General features: G+C 37.3%; 1 protein-coding gene across 3 annotated transcripts in view; it reads left to right on the forward strand.

Annotated features, from left to right (window-relative positions):
- The window catches only part of PCDH9 (protocadherin 9), a 682,988-nt gene extending 675,265 nt beyond the window's left edge, over positions 1–7,723 (forward strand). For all 3 annotated transcript variants that reach the window (XM_053968583.1, XM_053968602.1, XM_053968592.1), the window contains one exon: positions 5,761–7,723. In XM_053968583.1, coding sequence (XP_053824558.1) covers positions 5,761–6,134 — 374 coding nt within the window. In that variant the 3' untranslated portion in view covers positions 6,135–7,723. The remainder of the gene's footprint in view (positions 1–5,760) is intronic.
- The last annotated feature ends 15,638 nt before the right edge of the window (positions 7,724–23,361 follow it).

Raw genomic sequence — 23,361 nt, forward strand, 5'->3', positions numbered from 1 at the left:
TGTTTGTTATGCACTTTTGTGTTTGCTTTCAAAACATTTAACTCCAGAGACAGATGGCTTGTATAGTTTTATCAGCACTTGTGTCATTATATATTCAAGCAGCCAAGACTGATAACCAGCCACACGGATTATGGATTGTTCAGAGAACAAATACTTTAAAAAAAAAAAACCATATATCAATAAAGTACTTCAGCATGGAAAAGCTTGATACAGAAATTGCAGTGGCATTTTTGTGAAGAGAAAGGAAACAAATTAATGCGCTTACAGAATTAAAGCAGCAGGAACAGGTTTTTAAGTGGTGTCATTGTATGTGGTAATGAAACAACTTTAGAAAATTGGGTGAAAACTATTGTTCAGCTGTGGTGGAGGAGAAAGATAATTACCATTAAGGCAACATTATGGCTTTCTCAATACATAGCAGCCAACTCTTCAGTCACACTATCCCCAGAAGATCTCTCTCTTATCATATTGTTCATGATCATTACACTGTATGCTGCTAAAAGCAACCTGAATAATAAAGAGTCTTAGAAAAGAACAAATTTTATGATTAAGAACATAATAAAACAAAAGATATACTCAAAAAACCTAATTTTGAAAACAGTATGATTTTTTTGGTAGGTGGGATCCTTTCTTTTTTTCCTTTTCATCTTTTTCTTGTACCTCAAAGTAGAAAATTTGTAGAATCCCCTAAATCATAATTATCACCATTATTAGCAACAATATTTACCAAACAATTATGCTTTATCTAAGGAATAGCTGGAGATAGCTATGGCAGGCACCACACGTTATCAATGAAGCTGCCTTTTTCCTCAATATGTAAGCATGAACATTCTCTGTAGTAGCTCGAGAGTAAAATATATTATTCTAATGATCTGCATTTCTAAAAAAAAAAAAAAAAATCACTTTGTGGATTTCTTTTTCTCTTGTGATGGGTCAAACCAAAAGTGATTAAAACTATAATTCTTAGTTGTATATTAGATGAAGTCTTGCAAGGCATTTTGTTAACGTAAACCTCACAATATTTTAGTACAGCAAGTAAATATTCCCTGCATTTTACAGATTGGAAAGCATGAGACAGAGAACTGCAAAATATGCGTACACATTGGAGTCAAAGTCTGAACCTCTTCTCAGTTCTGGACATTCTTACATACAGGCATATGTAGAGGTGTGTGCAGACTGTAACATACCTCACAGTTATACAGCTTGAACAGTTATACAGTTTGAACAGTTATACAGCTAAAAGTGTCTTTCAGGTGTTCCCTGAGATTCCCAATCCTCTCCTAAAAGGAGAGTTTCACTCTGTCTACAGCTGTCACTTGGTGTGACCAAAAACCATATCAAAATTGTAATTTTGATAAGGCTGCTATAAGGACTGCATGGTCTTGCCTTTGATTAATGTCTCTGCATAGAGAAGGTTGACTGGGAGAAGACTTGCACACAAAAATTAATTTTCCAGGTCTAAGTTGGACAGTGGTATTGTGTTAAACTGAAAGACCCCAAGGAGCAATTCTTGAACAGACAGTCTTCTCATCATTGTTACCCTATTCCTGTCTGCTGCTCACAGTATCATAGTAGATATCTGAATATCCCAGTGCTCTCCAGAAAGTCTATCAGCTTAGAGATGGCTAAAGCAAAGAATGCTTAAAATTCATTCCAAATTGAACAGCATTAACTGCCTAGCACTGTTACTAAAGAAAGCAAAACACATGAAGTAAATCTTCCAAAGAGTTTGTCATGTAGCTTATAGGGCCACATGTATATTTATTCTTAAGTAAAACCAGCTTATTGCTCATTTAAATTTTAAATGGAAATTATAGTCTTATCTCTTGATATTTATTTAACTAAACGGGGAAAGTAACTTATCCCCTTCAGAACTATCATTCTGAAGGCTCTCCTGTTACTCTTTTATTCCATTGCAGGTTAGAAGCACACAATGCATGCACCATCCTTTTTGAAAAGTGTCAGTCCATGGCAAAATGTTTTCTTTCGATTTTGAAAGTTTTAATGTCTGCAAAACCTTTTTTTCTTTCTTGTTCAGTAAAATAGTAGTTAACTGGAAGGTTGAAAATAGTTCTGCCACTTCTTAATTTTTTCCTCTGAAATGGGAAAAAAACTAATTAAAACTGAACTTTAGTTAACAGCCAAAAAAAATTTAAAGTCAGCTTTTAACCTGTAGATTAATTTTTGGAAAAGTGAACAATGTACTGTGAGTAATTTCTTTACTTATAATTATTTTGGTTTGGGTTTATTTCTCTCTAAGTACCTGCCTCAGTTTGGTTAGAACTTCATAATAGAGGATTCAAGTGAGAGTTTTATAGGGAAAAAAAAAAAAGAAAAAAAGGACCTCTCTTTCAGGTCTCATTTTAGAATTGCGGTTCATGGTTCTCATTGAAATCTCTGCTTAGCTCCTACTTTACAGTTGCTTTTTTTTTAACCCCTAATGGATTTGGTTTAATTATTTCACCTTGTATTGGTCTAAATGGAAGGTAGCTGTCATGGTTGGACACTGGCACAATGCCAGCGTCCCCATGAAAATGCACCTTTTCTAAATAAATGCTGTGAGATGTTATCAGGAACAGAGCAGAGCAGGCCCAAGCTTAATAACAAAGGAAAAAAACTTTATTAAACTACTACTAATACAGAAAACACATAAACTAAATCCAGGATGAAGACCTTTTAAACCACCCCTCCTCCTCCCAATTCCAAAAACACCCAGCCATGAAACATCACCCGGGATTCTTGATCAAATTACCACCTTTCAGGTAATCTATACTTAAACTATCAAGGGAGAGAGAAGTCTCTCTTGCACCACAGACCCCCCAGGAAACACAGCTGCCCCCCTGTGTTTCCCTGTCACACATGGCCACCGCCCGGAGAAAATCTGCCAGTGTGACACTCTCCATTCCATGTCACAGTGCTCTCACCACCGTGCATGGACAGACTGCTCATAGGGCTCCTTTAAGGATGCTTTGCCACGGACCCAAAAATACAACAGTTCAGTTTCTCATCCTGGGACTACAGTCCCCCCCATTTTCCCCTGGGGCCGAGGGGTCCAAAAACAGGACTCATCTTCTTCCCAAAGACAGAGGGTATCACCATTCCCTCTTCAGCTTTCTTTGTTTCTCCCCATTCTTGTGCTGTTCGAAGCTGAAACAGGTCTCCCTGGGTCACCACTGCATCCCCCTAAAATGCAGTCTCTATTGCAGGAGATTTTGGTTCAGTCCATCGCTAACAAGAAAAGTCCAGCTAAAAGCTACTTCATCATCTCCTCCCACTTAAATATTTCTTCTTCTAACATCTCAAGTCCCGGACTATCTCTCTTCCACTACAAATCAAGGAGGAGTAATACTTTTAAAAAGCCCTCATTTCCTGGAAAGGGTTAAATGTTCAGACTCCTTGGACAGCTGATATCTCAGTCCGGTGTTCTGCCGCCTCCCACGCTGGACATCCCTCCCCCCTTCTCCTTCTCCTCTGCCGGCAAATTTCCAGGTGCTGCCAGGCTCTCTGTCTCTTTCCCTCTTGGAGGGGAGGGGGGGAACAAAGGCATCTCCGCTTCTCTCCACCCTTCCGTCCAGGAGCTGGCTCGGTTCCAGACCCTCAGCCCCTCGGCCTACCTGGACAAGGCCGCGTGGCTTCCCCTCCCCCACCCAGCCCGTAGCTGGGCGGGGGAGAGTCTGCACTCTCTGACGACCGGAACCAAAAGAGAGAGTTCTCCTGGGAGTTCTTGCTTTTAACCCCCTGTGTTCTCAGAGGCGTGTCCATACTTTCAGTGGTCACTCCAGGTGCCAATATCCAAACCTGACCACTGATTGGTTTGACCCGACTTCCTGGAAAAAATTCACTTCCATGTCAAACCACATGCATTGGTACAAACAGTAGCATTGATTCTATACATTTTTCATGGTCTAGTTTTCAGCAATAAGACACTTTCTTATGTGGGGAATTCAGTAGGAACTTTTATTATAGCTTATTATATTTTATTATAGCTTATTATATTCTGTCACATCAACAGAGTACCATATATTCTCTAGGTATTGAGAAAGAGTTGTTGCTCAGAGATAAGAAGATTAGCTAATTGCTAATATAACATGTAGAAATATGCCTGATTTTTTTTTTTTTTTTTTTTTTTGTTGTTTTTGTTGTTTAAAAGCAGTGGAAAATGAATATGAGTTTCCATAAAATTAATTGAGTTAATTTCACTGTTCAGAAAAAGATGTTAGTAAGAGTAATTTATTGTATATGCATGGAGTACAAGAGAACAAAATATTCTTTGGTATTTTAACAGAGAAATCTTTGTTAGAGTGTCTTCACTTATCATTTTGAGTCTCAATTAGATTATTATTAAGATACACTTTTTTTTTTCCTGATACACCACTGACATTTTTCTTCTGATCAGTAACTGCTATTCATGCCTTGCTAATGTTCTTTCTCAAAAATCAATTTATAATTTCCTTCCTGTCACTGGGCTGGTTAATCAAGGAAATATGTCTCCTTAACTCTTCAAATGTTTTCACTATTAGCCTGTTGATTTACTCTGAAGTCAAGAAAATACATCTCAAAATTCTTGCTCAAAATTACAACAGAGCAATGATTCCTGGCAAAGCATATCCCAGATACTGAGAAATATCTAAAAAAATTATACAAATTGATTTTTCTGCCTTTTTCCTGGCTTGCCCTTTCTCATGCATCCAGCCTGAGTAGATGAGCAAATTACGTAATTTAAAAATGCAGTAAGACTGAGAGGAATTTAGTGTTGCTGAAGGCATGGGTGACCTGTCTGCTTGATTGTGAGAGGCCTGAAGCTAGCCTGCTGTGTCCTCAATAGTGTATGAAAAATTATGTAGATATTTTATATGCATAGTACTTCTGCAATCTTCATTTCTGTCTCCCGTGGTCTTATATTTCTAGCTTACAAAGAATTATGAGAACAGTTCTTTTTAAAGTGCCAGATTTACATAAGCTTTTTTTTTTTTCCTTGACTTTTACGCTTGTGTCTGTGTAGCATCTGAGAGATGTTTAATGGTCAGAAGAGTTATAGATTTTATTCTCTTTTCTGATGTAATGTTTTGAACTGCTTCCTGGTTTCATATTAAATCAAGCAAATTCAACTTGTCTCTTACTTATTGGGACTATGCATTGGAGTGTGCATCCACTGGGTAGATACTAGAACTGTGCATCAAGCTGTGTTTGTAAAACAGTAGATATTAGAATAATCCTGTGTACAGAGAATTCCTTTGGGCAATTCTGTTTTTGGATAGTAGAGATGTTTCTCAGTTTGCAGTAGGCTGTTAATTCACCAAAGTTCTTCAGCAGCAAGATGAGTTGAAAGGAGAACAGAATACATCCAAATAATAGGCCCTTAAAAGCATTAATTCTCACTCAGAATCTGCAAGGGTAGGTTTACTTCCTCAGACATTTTCACTTACCTAGCTCTATTTTCTTGATATGACTTAGAAAAAAGGAGTTAAGTTTATTCATAGTAGGGTCTGAGACCAGTAGCATTGGGATAATTGAACTGTTTCTCCACTTCTTGAAGCAAGGCAGGTAGCATATGCAGGGAGTACATGCCCTACAAAGCAACTCCTCTTTAACAGAATGAAAATGTATGTAGGATTTACCAGCACAATATTTGGTTGCAGGATCATTGTTAATTTTCCCCTGATGTCTATGTATATGTTTGATGACAAATATCACAATCTAATATTATGTCTTTTTTCCCCCTTTCTCCCCCTTTTTTCTTTTTCTGTTTTTCTTCTACAGATGGGCCTCTTGGTCCACGAGGATTAGCTGAAGCTACAGAGATGTGTACTCAAGAATGCCTGGTTTTGGGTCACTCAGACAACTGTTGGATGCCTCCTAGCTTGGGCCCATACCAACAGCCAAAGTCACCTCTCTCCACCTTTGCACCTCAGAAGGAATGGGTTAAGAAGGACAAACTAGTTAATGGACACACATTGACGAGGACCTGGAAGGAAGATAGCAACAGAAACCAGTTCAGTGATCGAAAGCAGTATGGTTCCAGTGAGGGCCATTTCAACACTGGCAACCACATGACTGACATTCCTCTGGCCAACTTGAAGTCTTATAAACAGGCCCCGGGATCTGTGGAGAGTCCAAAGGAGCACCAGCTATAAGAAATGGTTACTTTGGACCAATGACTTTAGCTTACTTAGACTTGCTAATATTATGTGTGTGTCAGAGCTTTATGTACTGGATAGACCTCTAGAACTATGCTTCACCTAGCAGAGATTCGCATATCTTTATGTTAGCACCGTGGAAGGTATGATGTCCTGCAACATGAAAGAGTGTTTCTACTAGTTGTGTGGTTTCGTTAAATAGACATGATTAAAGTCTGCAGAGATCTCTCCAGTTTGAAAATATACTATTTTGTTTCTTTGTTTTTGACCCTGGACTGCTGCTATGAACAACAGAAGATGTATTTGGAGAGTAAGAAAGTGCAAAAGCAAAGTGGATTGCAAAGATTTAAAAGCATATCCAGTTAGAAAATTGTGTTTTTGTTGTCATTGATCTATGCTGGGACCGTTATACTTGAGATTATATTGCAAACAATTGAAGCTGTAAACATTAAACCTATTGTGCTATTAACAATGTTAGTGGACACTTGTAAGTCAATCAGCGTTCAAATACTTGTAAATAGCAACAATTATTACTCACAATTTTTGTGTACTTATAATGTTCACTTGAAAAGATACTGTAGCATATTTCTGTGTTTCACAGTTGCTTTTTAAGTTCTTTCATTTGCTTTCTTGTTGTTTTGCTTTTATTTTCAGTGATGGTGTTTCTGTGTTAGTAGTCTGTCTGACACACAATGTCCCAAGAAACTCAAGCCACTTGTATTAAAGGTGAAAAAAGTGATGGGGTAGGAAGAAAAGTTGCTCGTAGAAAAGGAAAAAAATCTTTTTTTCTATGTAGCAGCAAATGATGCCAGCATTCAGTTAGAATTTCTTCTTTTTTTCTATTTTTTTTTTTAATTTAATATTAAGAAATGAAAGGACTTGTGTAAGGGCTTAAAAACTTAGCAATTTTTTGTTTAATTTTCATTATGTTTCATAAACCAGGGAAATTGCAAAGCAAAATAATATTTAAATGTGTGGTGGTAGGTGAGGGAGAAGACTATTTGTTTGGGATCCTTGATCAAATTAGTTGTAGTCCATCATTTAATGAGTGGTAGCTGATGTTGATCCCAGCTGAAATATGTGGAGGAAATAATAATGCCTTTCCAGTTGGGCAGGTGTGTGTCTATACCTAAGACAGTTCGTATTGCTGAAACAGCAGCATTTATGTTGATCTTCATCTGCATTAACGTTGTAGTAACACGAGTGTTTTTAGACCATAGCCACAGAATATTTAATGTGTTGTGCCTTCATGATGTAACAGAGCATTCTCCTGGTAGGCTAGTTGGGGGAACTAAAGGGTTAAATCTCTAATTATTGCTGTTTAACTGTTTGTTATCATAGTTGGTCAATGCCTGGCAGGTACCAGTATCATGTCACCTCAGTCAAATCAGCAGAGCGACTCCTAATGTTAGTAAGATCTAAGTTGCACGCAAAGCAAATCCAAATCGAAAACATTTTTAGATGGTTTTTGTTAAGGCGTGAAAGATGATTTACACAAATAAACAGCATGGAAAAAAAAAAAAAAAAAAGAGTCCTTACAGAAAAAAAGCAAGTTACTTATGCCACAGTGAAACATCAGTCTTAAAGTAACAAATTTAGCTAATCTGAAGGTGATTTTATTTTTACCAAAAAACCAGAACCTTTTTTTTTCTTTCTTTATTCTTTTGTATATAGCAGTTCACTTTTTTTTCTTTCTTCCACAGTACAAAAGGCTTAAAAATGGGTTAGGGGTGCATTGCTTATTGCAGTACTTATGTCAGTTTGTGAGGGGTGTTTGATGACTTTGACAGAATAAATATCTAACCAGTTATCCTTGTTACTGCTTTGCCAGTTCAACATTATTTAGTTATTCAGCTTTTGCAATAAATGTTCTGAATTTCTGATTGTGTTGTGTTAGTTCTTGGGCAGATTCCTAAGGGATTTTATTCCTGTTAATTTCTCTTTCCTTCCGTTGGTTGATTTGTTTCTTTGCTTCATTCTGAATTTCCAGTTATTTTTCTAAGCATACCATGGTCCATTAAATTCATATCTATATGTGTAAGACTGGAGTATACAGCAAATGATAAATCCGGAGGGCTATATTCCGTCATTCCTATGTAAGTAGGAACTTATTCAAAATTAGTTATTTGACTTGGGTAGAGTTTTACTTACTCAGTACAAGGATGACAGAATCTAGCCCATATTTTTTAGGCTTACATAGGCATATAGAATAAACATCCTTGCATTAATCTTTGTAAAAGTACAGGTGTAGCATATAGGAAAAATAGCACTTACCACACTTTGGTCTTTCTTTTGAGAGTCAAATTAAGTCATATCAAAATACAGTAAATTCTTTCCTATAAGGCAAATTTGAGTAGCTGCATAATAATTTTTGCTGCAGCACAGGTAAAAAACAAAAAAAAAAACCACAAAAAAACAAAACAAAAAAAAGAAAATGCTGAACAACCCTGAAAAATGTGTCAGTGAGAGTACCTAGTTTTGAAAATGCTGAGTTTTAAAGCAGAGATGCACTGAGTTCTGTATTAAAACCAGAAATACAACAATTATTTGAATACCCAAATAGCACCAACCAGTTTAAATTATACATACCTTTTTAAACAGAATATATTTGAAAATATTTCTATCATGGACAGAAAATAAAAGATGTGACTGTTGCTGCAAAAAAGAAAACTATAGTCTATTCCAGCCTTTGTCCTATTATCAACCTGTGCAGGAGGAGCTAAAACAAATTTGGTTTCAATTGCTAGCAGGTGAAAATTTTCTTATCTAATTTTCTCAAATTCTGTGTAATTTTAGAATATTAAGGCCTTACCCAGCTTTGAAATGGTTATTAAATGAAAAAGACAGGAGAAAAAGAAAGCTGAGAAAGAAAGAAGAAAAAGAGAGCAAGAGAGACAGAGTCAGAGATGGAAGGAAGTTGCAGAAGGAAGTTGTGGAAGGAGGGAAGGAGGGAAGGAAGTTGCAGAAGGAAGTTGCGGAAGGAAGTTGCAGAAGTTGCGGAAGGAAGGAAGGAAGTTGCGGAAGTTGCGGAAGTTGCAGAAGGAAGGAAGTTGCGGAAGTTGCGGAAGGAAGGAAGGAAGTTGCGGAAGTTGCGGAAGGAAGTTGCGGAAGGAAGTTGCGGAAGTTGCGGAAGTTGCGGAAGTTGCGGAAGTTGCGGAAGTTGCGGAAGTTGCGGAAGTTGCGGAAGGAAGGAAGGAAGGAAGGAAGGAAGGAAGGAAGGAAATATCTGCAGCACTGAAAACTGCATCTTAATTCCATTTAAACTAAATTAATGTTTCCCAGATGTTTCCACAGAATTTGAATTTGGTCCTAAACTTGTGCCTGTTCATTCACAACCATTTGGTTGGCTCAATCAGTAGTAGTACTACTACTATTGTCCAAAACTCAGAAAAAAAAAGAGGGAGAAAAAAAATCAAAAACAAACAAACAAACAAACAAACAAACCCACCTTCAGGAATTCTGTGATATCTCAGATGAGGAGCTTTAAAAAAAATTCAAATCCCACTGCACCCAATGAGATGACAGCTGAGTATTGGTGACTATTCAATCTTACTATCTTTGAGGCTAAATATTACTTAAAATTATTCATAACCTGTCATGATACAGATGCCTCTCTGATATCAGTTCTGGCTTTTTGCTTTCCTTCAGACTGAGTGCCCTTTATTTCTTAATTTCTTAATGCACACACCTAAAAGATTGCTAAAAAAGTGCCAAATATTTCTTTCATAGTCCTCTGTTTTTGCTGTCACTGACCAAATCCCTTAGTCCAAATAGAAAATGGAAAGTATGCATAGACATAGTTACTTAGTCCTACTTATTCCTATGCTGTGCCAACTCTTACTAAAGACAGAGCAGTCAGAACCACTTAAAAAAAAAAAAAAAAAAAAAAAAAAAACCACAAACCAGAAAGTTTAGACTTGAACTGTGAAACATTTTCTATTGGTTTAAGTAGTGATGTTCTACAACAGATTGCCTAGAGATGGGCTTGGTACTTTGAAGAATAGAAGGAAAAAATAGCTAGCAACAATACATGAGATTTTTGGTCAAAGGGAGCAGATGGATTAGATGTCTTCTTGAGATCCTTTATAGATGATGTAACTTGGAGAAAAAGTATGATGGTGTAATTACTGAGCTCCACAGCATGATAAGGTCATATGAAAGAAAAATTTTGTACTGTATTTTCTTAGAGAAATAGTTTAAGAAATTGCCTACTCAATGCCCCTTGTTGGAGTTCACTTGGAACTCCGTGGAATACTGCGTGAAGGCTGACAAAGAATTAAATGGAGCAGGATTAGGAGTATGCAGTATACATAAATCTTAACAAATAGATAGAAAGAAAATGATATTCACATTCCTTGCTTAATGTGATTATTATCTTAATGAGTAATTATTAAGATTCAAGATCAGAAGGAACCTTAAGGAATTTATCATGGAGTACATTAAGAAAAAGGAGAAACTTAGGAAACTTTGGATACATAAATGGCATAAATGCAGAAGAGGTATGTCTGTGTTAAGAGCAGGAGTGATAAAGACTAATGTAGCTGACATGAGAAAACAAAGAAATAGGAAAAGGAGATTGCAATATTGATCAGAAGTTGAATCTTGGGATATTTTAAGCAAAGGGAGGCATTAGTTGCTCTAATGAAAGAGAAGATATCGTGAAAACCATGGAATGTGGCAGTAGGGGATGTCAGGGGATCCACAGGCTACAAACTCGTATCATGCCAAAAGACACAGTGGTATGGTCCAGCAGCCTTAGGCAGTACCTCAAAGTATATTACAAAAGTATGCTACTGGCATGAGTGCACAGCAGTGGAGTCATATCCAATTCAGACAGAAGGACAAGTTTGATCCTGTGACCACAAACTATTTACCTGATTCAGGTTATAAAACTTTTTATGGCATGTATCCTTGCCATAAGAATGAACAAATAAACAGTGAGAGTTCTCTACAGAAAATGTCCTCATATGAGCCAGCTCAGACTGTAAAAGCAACTCAGTACTCACAGCTCCATTTTTCCTATTTAATACACTTCTATTGTGGAATTGTGTTCCAAAGTCTTGACTCTAATTAATTAACATACTTGTAATCATTTCTGCTGTGAAGAAAAACTTCAAAAAGAGGACCAGCTCTAGAGCACAGAAAGGCATTTTAAAAGACAGATAACATGATACAACATAACCCAGAGGTGTGAAACAGCTCAGTTTATCATGGATAGTTGAGCTGTAACTCAATTAACATTAGTTTTATTAACTTGCACTGCTCACCACCTTAGTGGACACATCCATCAAATATAATTACCCCCTAATCTAAAACCACCTCTGACTTTTCCTCTTGTTCCAAAAAGAGACTCTCATTGGTAGATGCTTACTTGCAAAAATTATGAGATACCCTTTTTTTCACACATTATTTGAGTTTCAGTTTGAGTTCTCTGAAATATAATACTTTATTTAACACAGCTGTTTATGTTATAGAATGCTTTAATAATATATATATATAAATGGTGATAGTTCATTCTATACTTTGTTTTAAACCAGTTGAGTTGAAAATAAGATCATAACATAGAGGGCCTGGTTCTGATCCTTCAGGCATTATTAAACCCCTTACTAACAAAAATGTCAGGATCTGTAGAATAATTAGTAACAGAAATGGCAAGTCCTTTAGTATAGACTGGTCAATAGATCAGTATATAACACTTTAGAAGAGGTAAATGTGCCATTTTCAGGTTTTTAAATCACAATGTAGTTTACTTATAAACTGAAATAAATGCCAATAAATGAAGTGGGGGGGTGGTTTTGTTTTTGTTGTTGTTCTTTTGTTTTGTTTTTTCACATTGATCCAGACATATCACTTTGCTGGACAATAATAGATTTTATGTGTTATTTATGTGTTGACATGTACCCACATCCTATCAAATAATCTGTAGCTCTCTTGAGACACTGAATGCACTTAATTTCTTTAGAACACGGCAGTAAACCTCCTCTTGTAGGAATAGCTCAGAATTTCCCAGAACTGGGTCCGCAATGAGAAGAATATCACAGACCTGCATGTCATATGCTATGTTTTGAAGCAAGAATGCTTTCTCTAACTGCAGCATCTCATGGTTCTTATTACAGATCTAAGTTTATACTGCTGCCTGACTGTACAATAGCAAAAATGAGGATGTTTTTAGCGATCAGGAAGTGTCTGAAATTCTCACTGTATATTATGAAAAGAAAGGACTTAAAGAAAGTAGTGTCCCTCATTTTCAAAAATAAGTTGCTGTTTTTTGTTTTTGTTTTTGTTTTTCACAGCCATTCTTAAGTCCACCTGTTGTGCCTAGGTATTGCAACACATTCTAATATTGCATGGCATGTAAATAGATACCTTAATTACTCATAATGATATTATTATATACACACAAATATATATATATATATATATTATATATATACATAAATATTATCAGTCACATAATTACTCAGTATTATTTAATGGAATTTTGGGACTATGGATTTTGTTGTTTGATGTACTTTAAACTGTATAAAGCAGCATATTATTAAGACTATCCTCACCAATGCTTTTGATTATTTATTCATTAAATAAAGTGCTTTCTTTTGCTTGTTATAATCCTGTTTGTACAACCGTGTGATAATGTTGAAATGGGTAAGTACTGTACGGGAATTATAACTGTTTCTTTTCTTGTCTAAATATATACCTATAACAATATTTATTAGTGAACTGAGTTTTAAGAATATGTCTTTTTATGCATTTACTATCTCTTTACACATAATCCAGATTTAAAGGGAAGCTGAGATAAAGATAAAATTTCTTCATACAATTGAGAATGCTCCAATAGCTTTGAAATGGCTTTTTGCCTTTATCCACAATTGATATTAGGATGAGATCTATAATTTAAAACAGACATAAAATTAATGCATAGTACAGTAGTTTTGTTGACTGTAACTATCAGAAGTAAACAGACATTCTTAATTTCTCAGGTAAAGACATATTAGGTCTTGGAACAGATAGGGAGAAACTCTACACTGTAAGGATAATATTTATAACAGCTGATTTAACAGAGGATTAGTCAGAAATTTGGTACACTAAACAGCTTTTTTTCATGTTTCATATTGTGGAAAGGATCAACAAAACTGGGAACTGGTTTTGGTAAAACCTTAGATATATCAAATTCAACAGGAATTTTCTAGATTATTTTTAAAAGCCAGTAGCCAGTATTTTACTGACATTTAAATCTGTTAATGTTCAAAGGAAACTCATCTTCTGCTGTCATTTCACTCACTGCAAAATTCCATAGGACCCTTCCCTTCCCTTCCCTTCCCTTCCCTTCCCTTCCCTTCCCTTCCCTTCCCTTCCCTTCCCTTCCCTTCCCTTCCCTTCCCTTCCCTTCCCTTCCCTTCCCTTCCCTTCCCTTCCCTTCCCTTCCCTTCCCTTCCCTTCCCTTCCCTTCCCTTCCCTTCCCTTCCCTTCCCTTCCCTTCCCTTCCCTTCCCTTCCCTTCCCTTCCCTTCCCTTCCCTTCCCTTCCCTTCCCTTCCCTTCCCTTCCCTTCCCTTCCCCCTCCCCCTCCCCCTCCCCCTCCCCCCCCCCCTCCCCCTCTATGCATTAGGGAAGCAGTAAATTCTTGCAACAATGAAGAGAGTAATTTTGAGCCTTCATATCTCTTGAGCACCATAAAAAATGACCCTCCTATGTATATAGGTTTTTGTACACATAGTGTTTAATACCATTGTCTTGTGGAAAAGGAGTATCATTGAAGAATTGTGGCAAAGCTGTACCATTCTTTTTTTTATTATTATTTTTAGAAATTGCTCTTTTGCCTGCTATATGAATATAGAGACCACAAGCAATGCCATGTGATTTAAGTAACTGAGTGCTGAGTTTGACCATTGAATTCTCAATATCAAATGCTTATACAATTTTTATCTACAGATAATTTGCAAATAATCTGTAGGTTTAAGTGATCAAGAAATTATGTGCTACCAACCAGCAAAGAAAAAGAAAAAAGACAGTACACAAAGAATTACATTCCTCATAAACAATTCAGACTCTCCTAGCCCTCACAAAAGGGCACAGATGGTAAAGATACAGGTGTAATGCCATAAAGCAATTGGTGAATTTCTTTTCATGTGCAACATTCTACAGAAAGATCTGGGTTATTAAAATGTCTGAAGTTTAAATTAATTCAATGTAAGATTAAGGAAATCCAGTCACATAAAATCAAAAACCAATATTACATTATTCACAAAATTATCTTTTTTTCTATTGCAAGTCACTATTTAATTATTATGTAACAAGCACTGCATATTTCTTAGTACTGTGTAGGGAAATTTTTAAGAGAGCTTTCTTTAAGTTTATGTACTACTTTGTGGTTTTTAATTCAACTGTAGAGTTTTCTTTTGGGAAGAGACATTTTGAATTCTGTTTACAGTATTCGTACTTTTAATTTGTGGGGGGGGGATTTAGATTTTTTTCTTCAGGAGTATTATTGACCACAGGGAATGACATAGTCCTGTGCTTTTACTGCATGATCTTGTACTCTTAGGACACTTAAGCTATCTTCAGTAGGAAGTTCTTCTACATTATTGATAAAGATCATGCATAATTACTGTCTACCATGTGGTGTTCAGACCCCCAGAGGAAAAAAAATTAAAAGGAGACAGTCACATAAAGACAATTATTTTGCTCACTACAAAAAACAAAACAAAACAAAACAAAACCAACCAACCAAAAAAAAAAAAACCAAAAAACAACAAAAAAAAAAACCCCACAACGCCTGTACTGTGTTACAAAAACAAAATTTATGAGAGTCTGTTCATTCAGCCAGAAGTACCTACTTGCTGAGTCAACAACACACTGATTGCCTCCTTCTTTAGGAACAGCATTGAATGAAACTGAACTGTTGTGCCTCATGGTGAGTCTAAACCTCATTCTTAAAACAATTTGGAAAATGGCTCTGGAGCCTCTAGATGTATGGTTTTGAGGGAAATGAAATATTGGGTAGATCTCTGGCTCCTTAGATTTAGGTGCATAGTTGAGCAACACTTTAAAATAATCTCAAGTTCCTTAACAGGTAAACAGCTATTTTTGAAGAGCTCCAGAAAGAATCCTTTTATTCCCAAGTTTAGCCACATTAGATCTCTGCTTTATGGAGAATCATAGTGCAGAACCTGTTCCAAACTTTGCAGCTGACAGCTGCAATGTGTCTGGATAATCTACTGAGTCAAATTGCGCATCACTAATATTGAAAACCTGAAAACCTATAAGCAGAACAATAGTGAAAAAGAGAGATTGAAGCCCAACTGATTCAAGCGCCCTATGGTTCAAAAAGAAAGCAAACAAATGTGGAAAAATGAGTCAAAGACATATTTGCAATTTTTAGATTCTTATTTTCTTTATGAAATATGTAACTGCAGGGAAGTATATTGCTAATATTGCATTTTCTTTGGATGCCCTACTGTGTTTCATTCAATTACTATGCTAAAGGCTAAACTCAATAATTTTACAAGCAATAATTCTACACAAATATGCATTCAATCAATATGTGGTTATTGTATGAAAAGTAGTAAGAAATTGAGTTTTTCTGAACTTCTAGAATATCAAATGAATAATTACTATTTATAATATGCTTCCAGTCACAGACTCTGTAATTCCTTAGTCCTGAACAATTACATAATTACTAATTCAACTACATTACCATTGGGATTAGATATGGATGATTTTCAAATGGGATACTACTGATTTAATGAGGTATCTGTCTGTACATTTCCAAAATTATTCAAATTCTGTTTAATAGTCAGCCACTGAAGCTTTTGGGTATTTGAACCAATAAGTCAACCAACTGCTAACCAAAAGAATCATTAAAAATGAAAACAGAAATGAGAATGAAATTGCATTTTTCACAACATGAAGCTACCAAAACCCTGTTTCCTGACTAGTTTCCCACAGTCAGTCCAGCTTTACTGGAGAGTAGTTGCTGCTGGATCTACTGAATACCTAAACCTGCCATTTGCAACAGTGTTTTTGTATTTTGAATGTTTGTAGCATTGTGATTATGCTAGGATAAACATGACAATAGACCATGGATACAGAAGAGCTATTCTGAATTCATTGCTCTTCTCTAGCATTCACCACCTCTTTTTTTCTGTGTGTGATAGACAGCAAATGATCAGATCCTGAGATTGTGAAGCTGATATTTTGCCAAAAGTAAATAGTTGTCAGGTCTGTCTAGAAAGGAATTTGTAAAATTTTGTAATACTTGCATTTTTTTTCTTGGAGGTATCTCTATTCTACAAAGGTCCCTGCATTAAAAGTTGCCTTTGATTTCAGCGGGAGACAAATTAGCTCAAGCAGTAGTTTTCATGTAGGTGGTCATTACACCAAATAAGGATGAAAGGATATGTCAGTCAGAGACACCGCAAAATCCTTAAACTCGTAGGCCCCCGAGTAATCCTGCTGTGCAACCAACAATTACTATACATAGAGGAGGAAAGGGGAAGAAAGATTTTAACGTAAAAACATTAAGACTGCCTAAGTTATCATATGGTAGTTTCAGATCTATCACACAGTACCCAACTGTACATCAGCACTTCCTCTTCCCATGGTGGACATCCATCTGTTTTAGTGGGTTTTTTAGTGCTTATAGTGTAGGCTCTGCACATGTTCATAAAATTCTCACACATCTCCATCCAACAAGCTGCTCATGAAATTAGGCAGATGTTGGCTTCATCAATAAAAAATTTATTTCATTGGATAAAATAAATTAAATTCTTATCCTCAAAATAGGACACCTGAGCCTGAACTAAAGTTGAAAGGGGTCATCTTCATCTCTTCCTAAGAAGTGGAGAATGGTGAGAGCTAAATCATGACATTTACCTTCCAGCCAACAGAACTTCTAAACATCAGGCTGAGTGCTATGAACTGAGTTAGTGTCCTCAGATTGCTGAGCCCTGTCTAGAACAAGCAGAGGTAATACGGGAGGCAAGAACTACCCACAACTTTCTTTAGCATTCCAAAGAGGAGTTATGCTGTATTAATCTCCAAATGGTAAGCCTACAACACGCTATTTGCTACATGAGCTCCTACTGCAGAAGGCTGAGTGCAGGTTCCACTGCCAGATTGGGGACTGCTTCTCCTGACTTCTCCTAGCCCATCCTCAGACATCAACACAGCTGTGCTGAGAGACCTCACAATAACTTCACAGTTATTATAATAACTTCTGGGGACAACTGACCCCTACAGACATCCACAGAGAGCCCTATAATAAAAAAGCTAGGATGAACATCAGAGTGCAGACCAGTGTGGCTCCTCCAAGCCAGAGCATTCTGTTTCCATGAGGTATGCATATAATGCGACTAGAGAATTAAAAAATAAAAATAATTGAAAGGTTCACCTGAGATATTTTCTCAGATAGGAAATCTATTTCTTTACAAGCTTAATTTCTGCTGCTTAAATTCTGTGTGAAATAAGTATGTTTTCCTTCTTATACAATCTCCCCTCTTTTTTCCACTTTTATTCTAGTAGCATTTCAGCCTTCTGGCTGCAAGGAACAGATGTCAATGTTCTTGTGTAGTCTTTCCCTGTTCCTACTTATCTTTGCTCTACTGCAAAATCTCCCAGGATGCCCAGGGTAAGAGACACATTTTAGAAAATCATAAGCCTTTTAATCTTACAGGACCTCTTTTGTGGTTTTTGTTCTTCTCGCTCCGTCTCAGGCAGCTGGGGTGTCCAGCTAGGCTCTGCCTTTTGGTGAGAGCGAAGCTGCTGCGTGCAGGGAGGCTCTAGGGCTGAGTGCTCCTGCATGGGTAATGCAGCTTTCGTAGCCTTACGCTGAGAGGAAGCAAAGGAACGAGAGAAGGCACACCTTGCCTGCATGGCTGAGAACGTTTATTTCCCGCGTGGCCGCTGCAGTGGCTGGAGTGGCTGTTCTCAGGTTGCGCGCGAGGACAAAATGGTGATTGAACAAAGGGAGCATGGGGTTAAATAGGGGGCGGGCAGACAGGGGCGGAAGCCCCACTCGCCCAATGGGGACAGACGACAGAGGAGTGACGTGGATCACAGCAACCTACGGGAACACAACGGAGGTGGGTACAGCATTCTGGGACACATGGGGTTGCAGGGATGGGGTGACTGACACAGAACTTTCAGGAAGAATTTGGGAGTGGCTACAAAATGGACATGGGAAAGCTCCTATGGTAGAAAACTTGGAGCAGACCATTGTGAGGAGAAAATGGGGGTACAGAGAACCGACTAACTAACATTCATTAAAACCCCTAACTGAACCAACCCCGCATACAACACTCTTTTTCTTCAGATTCAGACCTCTGAATCTTTTTAACTTTAATGGAAAGACCACCCCTTTTCCTCCTTTAGACCCTCGCACAAATCAGATTGTCCATGAATTCAGTTTTGCACAACAAAGTATGTCCCAAAGATGATGTTGACCTGCTTCAACACTTGCTGTGAATTACCTTTGTGGACAGTACCCCCATATTTTAAGGGAAAATTGTACTTTACAAGGGTGTTAAAGGGTGTACACTTGTAGGTAATTATGTACAGCAGCTACTTTCACAAAAGGTGAGGGTTTTAAAAAGGAGACAGAAAATAGGATAGGATAGGACAGGACAGGACAGGACAGGACAGGATAGGATAGGATAGGATAGGATAGGATAGGATAGGATAGGATATAATGAGCTTGACTGTCTGTAGAGAAATGAAGAAAAGGGAAAGGGAAAATAAAGATATAATACTTGATGTCTGTGCTTCCTGTAGCCAAGATCAGGATGGATAGTCTCTCTGTGATGTCTGAAGTTTGATATAACAGTTGGAATGTTGTTCTGGATCATGGAAATTTTGATGCAAAAAAGTGAGGAAGAGTAGGAAGTTATTCCAAAGAAGAAGGAGTATGTAGTCTAGGTTTTAGGCTGCCAGACCCGTGTGCAGGTGGCTTGCTGTGTATATGCTGTAAGTGAAGCTTTTTCCCAAACCTCATTAATTCCACTGGAGTTTGAGGAGGCCTGGGTGTCTTAAATATGACGGTACTCCAACACAAAAACAATCAAGCAGGATGAAAGACAACCGGATACACTTAGATCATCACTTTTTCAAACTCTAAGAACTGTAACTTGCCTCTCCATCCTTGTCCAGAAGCAGCAACTCCTCATTTCCTCATTCAAGCTTTGCCCTGTCTGGCTGTAGATTCTCACAAAAATTCCTGTCTAACTGATCATGTGAGCATCATGTTGCTAGACTGAACCCTGAATTTTCATTAAAGCCTGTCATCTGTATACAGTCTTTTTCTAATCCATGCCTCTTTTCTATCAGTCAGCTCCACTTCCCCCCAAGCCTATGTTGTCTTTATTAAGGTTTTTAAAGTATCACTGATTCAGATATCAAGATAGGCTTGCATGGTTGTAGACTGAGAACAGAATATGGGTGTCTCCCAAAGACTTTATTTTGGACAGTCTTAACTGGTATTCACAGTCCTGGCAAAACTGAAGCAATGAAAACGTAGCCAGTGAGAGCATATTATCAAAAAATATAGAAGTGAGATGTTATTTGTAATATATGTGAGAGGGCTGTTTTGCAGATATTGATGTTTTCTAAATCTCAGTGTGTAGCTGCAAATGCCTTCTGACTACAGACATTTATCTTTGTGCATGTGTGCATGGGAATGTGGGGAAGAAGCAGTTATTACAACTCTGATGAGTACTAAGAGTTCTGTAATCCGTTTAGTTAGATGAGCTACACCTATTGTGACAGCTATTTTGAAACAAAAATAAGATAGGGTTTTTGTTAGTGTTTTTTTTTGTTTAATTCATATGGCTAATAATTTCCATATATGTTTACCAATATGTATTCCATATATGTCACCAATCTCTGATAATTTATTTCACAATGAGAAATTCCAAATCATAAAATAAAAAAAAAGTAATTAAACCAGCAAATAAACAAATAATATATAGTGAAAAGAACATATATTCATTCCTGTACAGAATAAATTCAGTTGAATATTTTTAAAAGTCCATTTTTAAAAACTTTGTTTGTTATATTGAAGAGTTTTATTCTCAATTCAGAATGCAATTGAGGGTGTATATAAACATATAATTTAAATCCATGAATTCTGAGGTACTGGAAGCCTGATCTGAAATCAATTGAAGTTAATTAAGCCTTTTCTATCTTCACTTAGAAATTAAAACAATTTTGTAATCTAAGTAATTAGTTTGAGTATTTAAAAACAAAATTTGAAACTAGTATTATTAATAAAAGTGAGGCTTTGAAATCAGTTCAAAACATTTAACTCCAACTGCAATTAATGCAGAAACTTAAAACACACTTTCTCATCAACTTAAGTGTGAGACAATGCTTATGAGCTGGTTTTCAAAAAAGAATCTTTTCTGTCATTTACCAATTATTTTTGCTATATTGTCCTTCAGAAATGAAGAAAATATCTCTTATGGTATGTCTTCAAATCTCATAACAGATAGAAAAGAAAAAAAAAATCAATCAAACAAAAAGAAACAAAGAGAAGGAAGAAAAAAACCCAAACCGTGGGGTCATCCTAAGTGTATTACTCTGAGATGCATTTTTCTAATTCCTTCATGAGTAGTCCTATGGGTTGCTGTAGTCCTAAGGGATGCTGTTGATATTTCATTATTTTTATTCTTTTGTTTGCTATGGATGTTATACTTTGCTCAGATGCACAGGATCATAGACATCCGAAGTGCCTCTGAATTGTCATGATCAGATTTGAGTTCTGCTGCTGTAGGGGAACCAGATCCAGCAATATTAGCATACCTCTCCTTCACTCCATAGGAAAACAGAGTTGGAAGGGGCATTCTTTGTTGACTTAAGAACTGGTTGGATGGCCCGGCCCAGAAAGTGGTGGTGAATGGTCCTGCATTCATTTGGTGCCTGGTCACTGAGCCTCAGGGCTCAGTCTTGGAATCAGTCCTGTTTATTTTCTTTATAGGTGACCTGGGTGATGAGGGGATCAAATACACCCTCAGTAGGTACACAGGCAAAATTAATTTGTGTGTGACTGTCAATCTGCTGGAAGGTAGGAAGGTTCTGCAGAGGAATCTGGAAAGGCTGAATCAAGGAGTTGAAACCAAAAATATGATGTTCAACAAGACCAAATACCAGGTCCTACACTTTGGATACAGCAACCCCATGCAACACTACTCTGCTGGGGTAGAGTGGCTGGAAAGCTGCCCAGCAGTAAAGGACCTCAGGATGCTTAACACAAATCATCAGTGTGCTCAGGCGGCCAAGAAGTCCAATAGCATCCTGGCCTGTATCAGAAATAGTGTGGCCAGAAGGATCAGAGTAGTGATTATCTCCCTGCGTGCACCACTGGTGACACTATACCTTGAATGCTGTATCCAGTTTTGGGCCCCTTAATTCAGGAAGGACACTGACGTGCTGGGATGTGTCCAAAGCAAGGCAAAGGAGATGGTGAAGGGTCTGCAGCACAAATCCTGTGAGGAGCAGCTGAAGGAGCTGGGCTTGTTTAGTGGGGAGAAAAGGTCTTCAGGGAATACCTTATTGCTCTCTGGAAGTCCCTGAAAGGTTGTAGCCAGGTGGGGGTCAGTCTCTTCTGCCAGGCAACAGCAACAGGACCAGAGGACATATCCTCAATGTGTGCCAGGGGAGGTTTAGGTTGAACATTAGGAGGAATTTCTTCACAGAAAGGGTGATTAAACATTGAAATAGGCTGCCCAGGGAGGTGGTGGAGTCACCATCCCTGGAGGTATTTCAGGAAAGACTTAGTGCCATGATCTAGTTGATGTGATGTGCAGTCAAAAGTTGGACTCAATGACCTCAGGTCTTTTCCAGACTAATTGATTTTGTGATCCTGTAAAAACCAAACACTGAGACCAGCAGAGACAAAAAGGACCTTTTAACTGGAGACTTCTGTGCTTGACAACAGATTAGCAAGACCATGCAAGCTTCTGCTAGTAAGTTTAGATTCAACTGACTCCCTTCAGCCTGAACTGTGATGTAACTGGTCCTACCTGGCTGAGCAATTTTTGTTACTTGAAGTTGTATTTGTGTGTCCTTGAAGTGTTTAGTTTCTCTGACCTGCTTACATGTTACTTCTTTTAAGTCCAGCACAAAACAGCTGCAGCAGGATGCCAGTGTCTTCTATCCTAGATGTGTGATCAGCCCAGTGCAGCCTTTTTATAATGATCATGGCTACAGTCCCTGGAACACAACCGTGCTCTGAAACTTTTTTATTGAAAATTTTATCCTGCCATCTGATGCACAATATGGTCCACAGATGGTGGAGATGACATTTGTCTAGGAGTCATGTATGTCGTCACTAGCCCATGTTTTCAAACCATTCAGCAAATTGGATAACAGAGATGCTTTATAGACTTTTAATGTGACCTACCAATTAATGCTGAGCTGCTGTTTGACCTCAGAGTAGCCTGCATCCACAGCCTCATGGTGCAGTAAAAAAAGCGGCATTTTTTTCTTGAAATATTTAGAATAAAAACAGAATTGTAGAAGAATGAAGGGGAGGACATATTACTGTTTTCTTCTAAAAGTTTTTTTTTTTTTAAGTCTGGTTTCCATTGTTCTAAACTGGAAACATTCCAGTTGCTGACATCACATGTCTGTTAAGGGTCAATATTTAGCAGTTTGTAGTTTGCTTGTGTTTCTTATTTATTCCTATAAATAGCTAAGTGCCTCATGGGAAAGACAGACTTTGATCACAGCAGGCAGCAGGGAGTTAAAAGTCTTATGAATGTGAGTGTACAGATAAACAAGTAGTCTGATGCTCACAGGACATCTGCTGATATATAACAATTACTAAATGTGACTAAGGTTATAGAGGTTGTCTCTCACTTTCCTATTGTTCAGGACAATTAAAAATAAAAAGGGAAATTTCAAAACAAAACAAAAAAAACCCACCACTGGGTGGGTCTGATCATATTTTCCCTCTTTTCTTTGTCTATGGAGAAAACTCAGAATGTAAAGGGAATTTTGATCTCAACAGCAGCTTTTCTTTTTTGTTCCACAGAATCACAGAATGGGTTATATTACCCTACTGAAGGAATTATTCACTTTTTTTTTTGTTTTAAATTTAAAAACATGTAAAAGAGTAAAAGAGAGTTCAAATTATGTTGTACTAATGCATTACTGTGATAGAGGGTATATTTTCCGTCCAGATCTACTGTAAATAGTACCATGCTTTTAACTTTCTCATGTGAAATTTCT

Source organism: Vidua chalybeata, chromosome 2 (genome assembly GCF_026979565.1).
Source record: "Vidua chalybeata isolate OUT-0048 chromosome 2, bVidCha1 merged haplotype, whole genome shotgun sequence".
Lineage (NCBI taxonomy): Eukaryota > Metazoa > Chordata > Aves > Passeriformes > Viduidae > Vidua > Vidua chalybeata.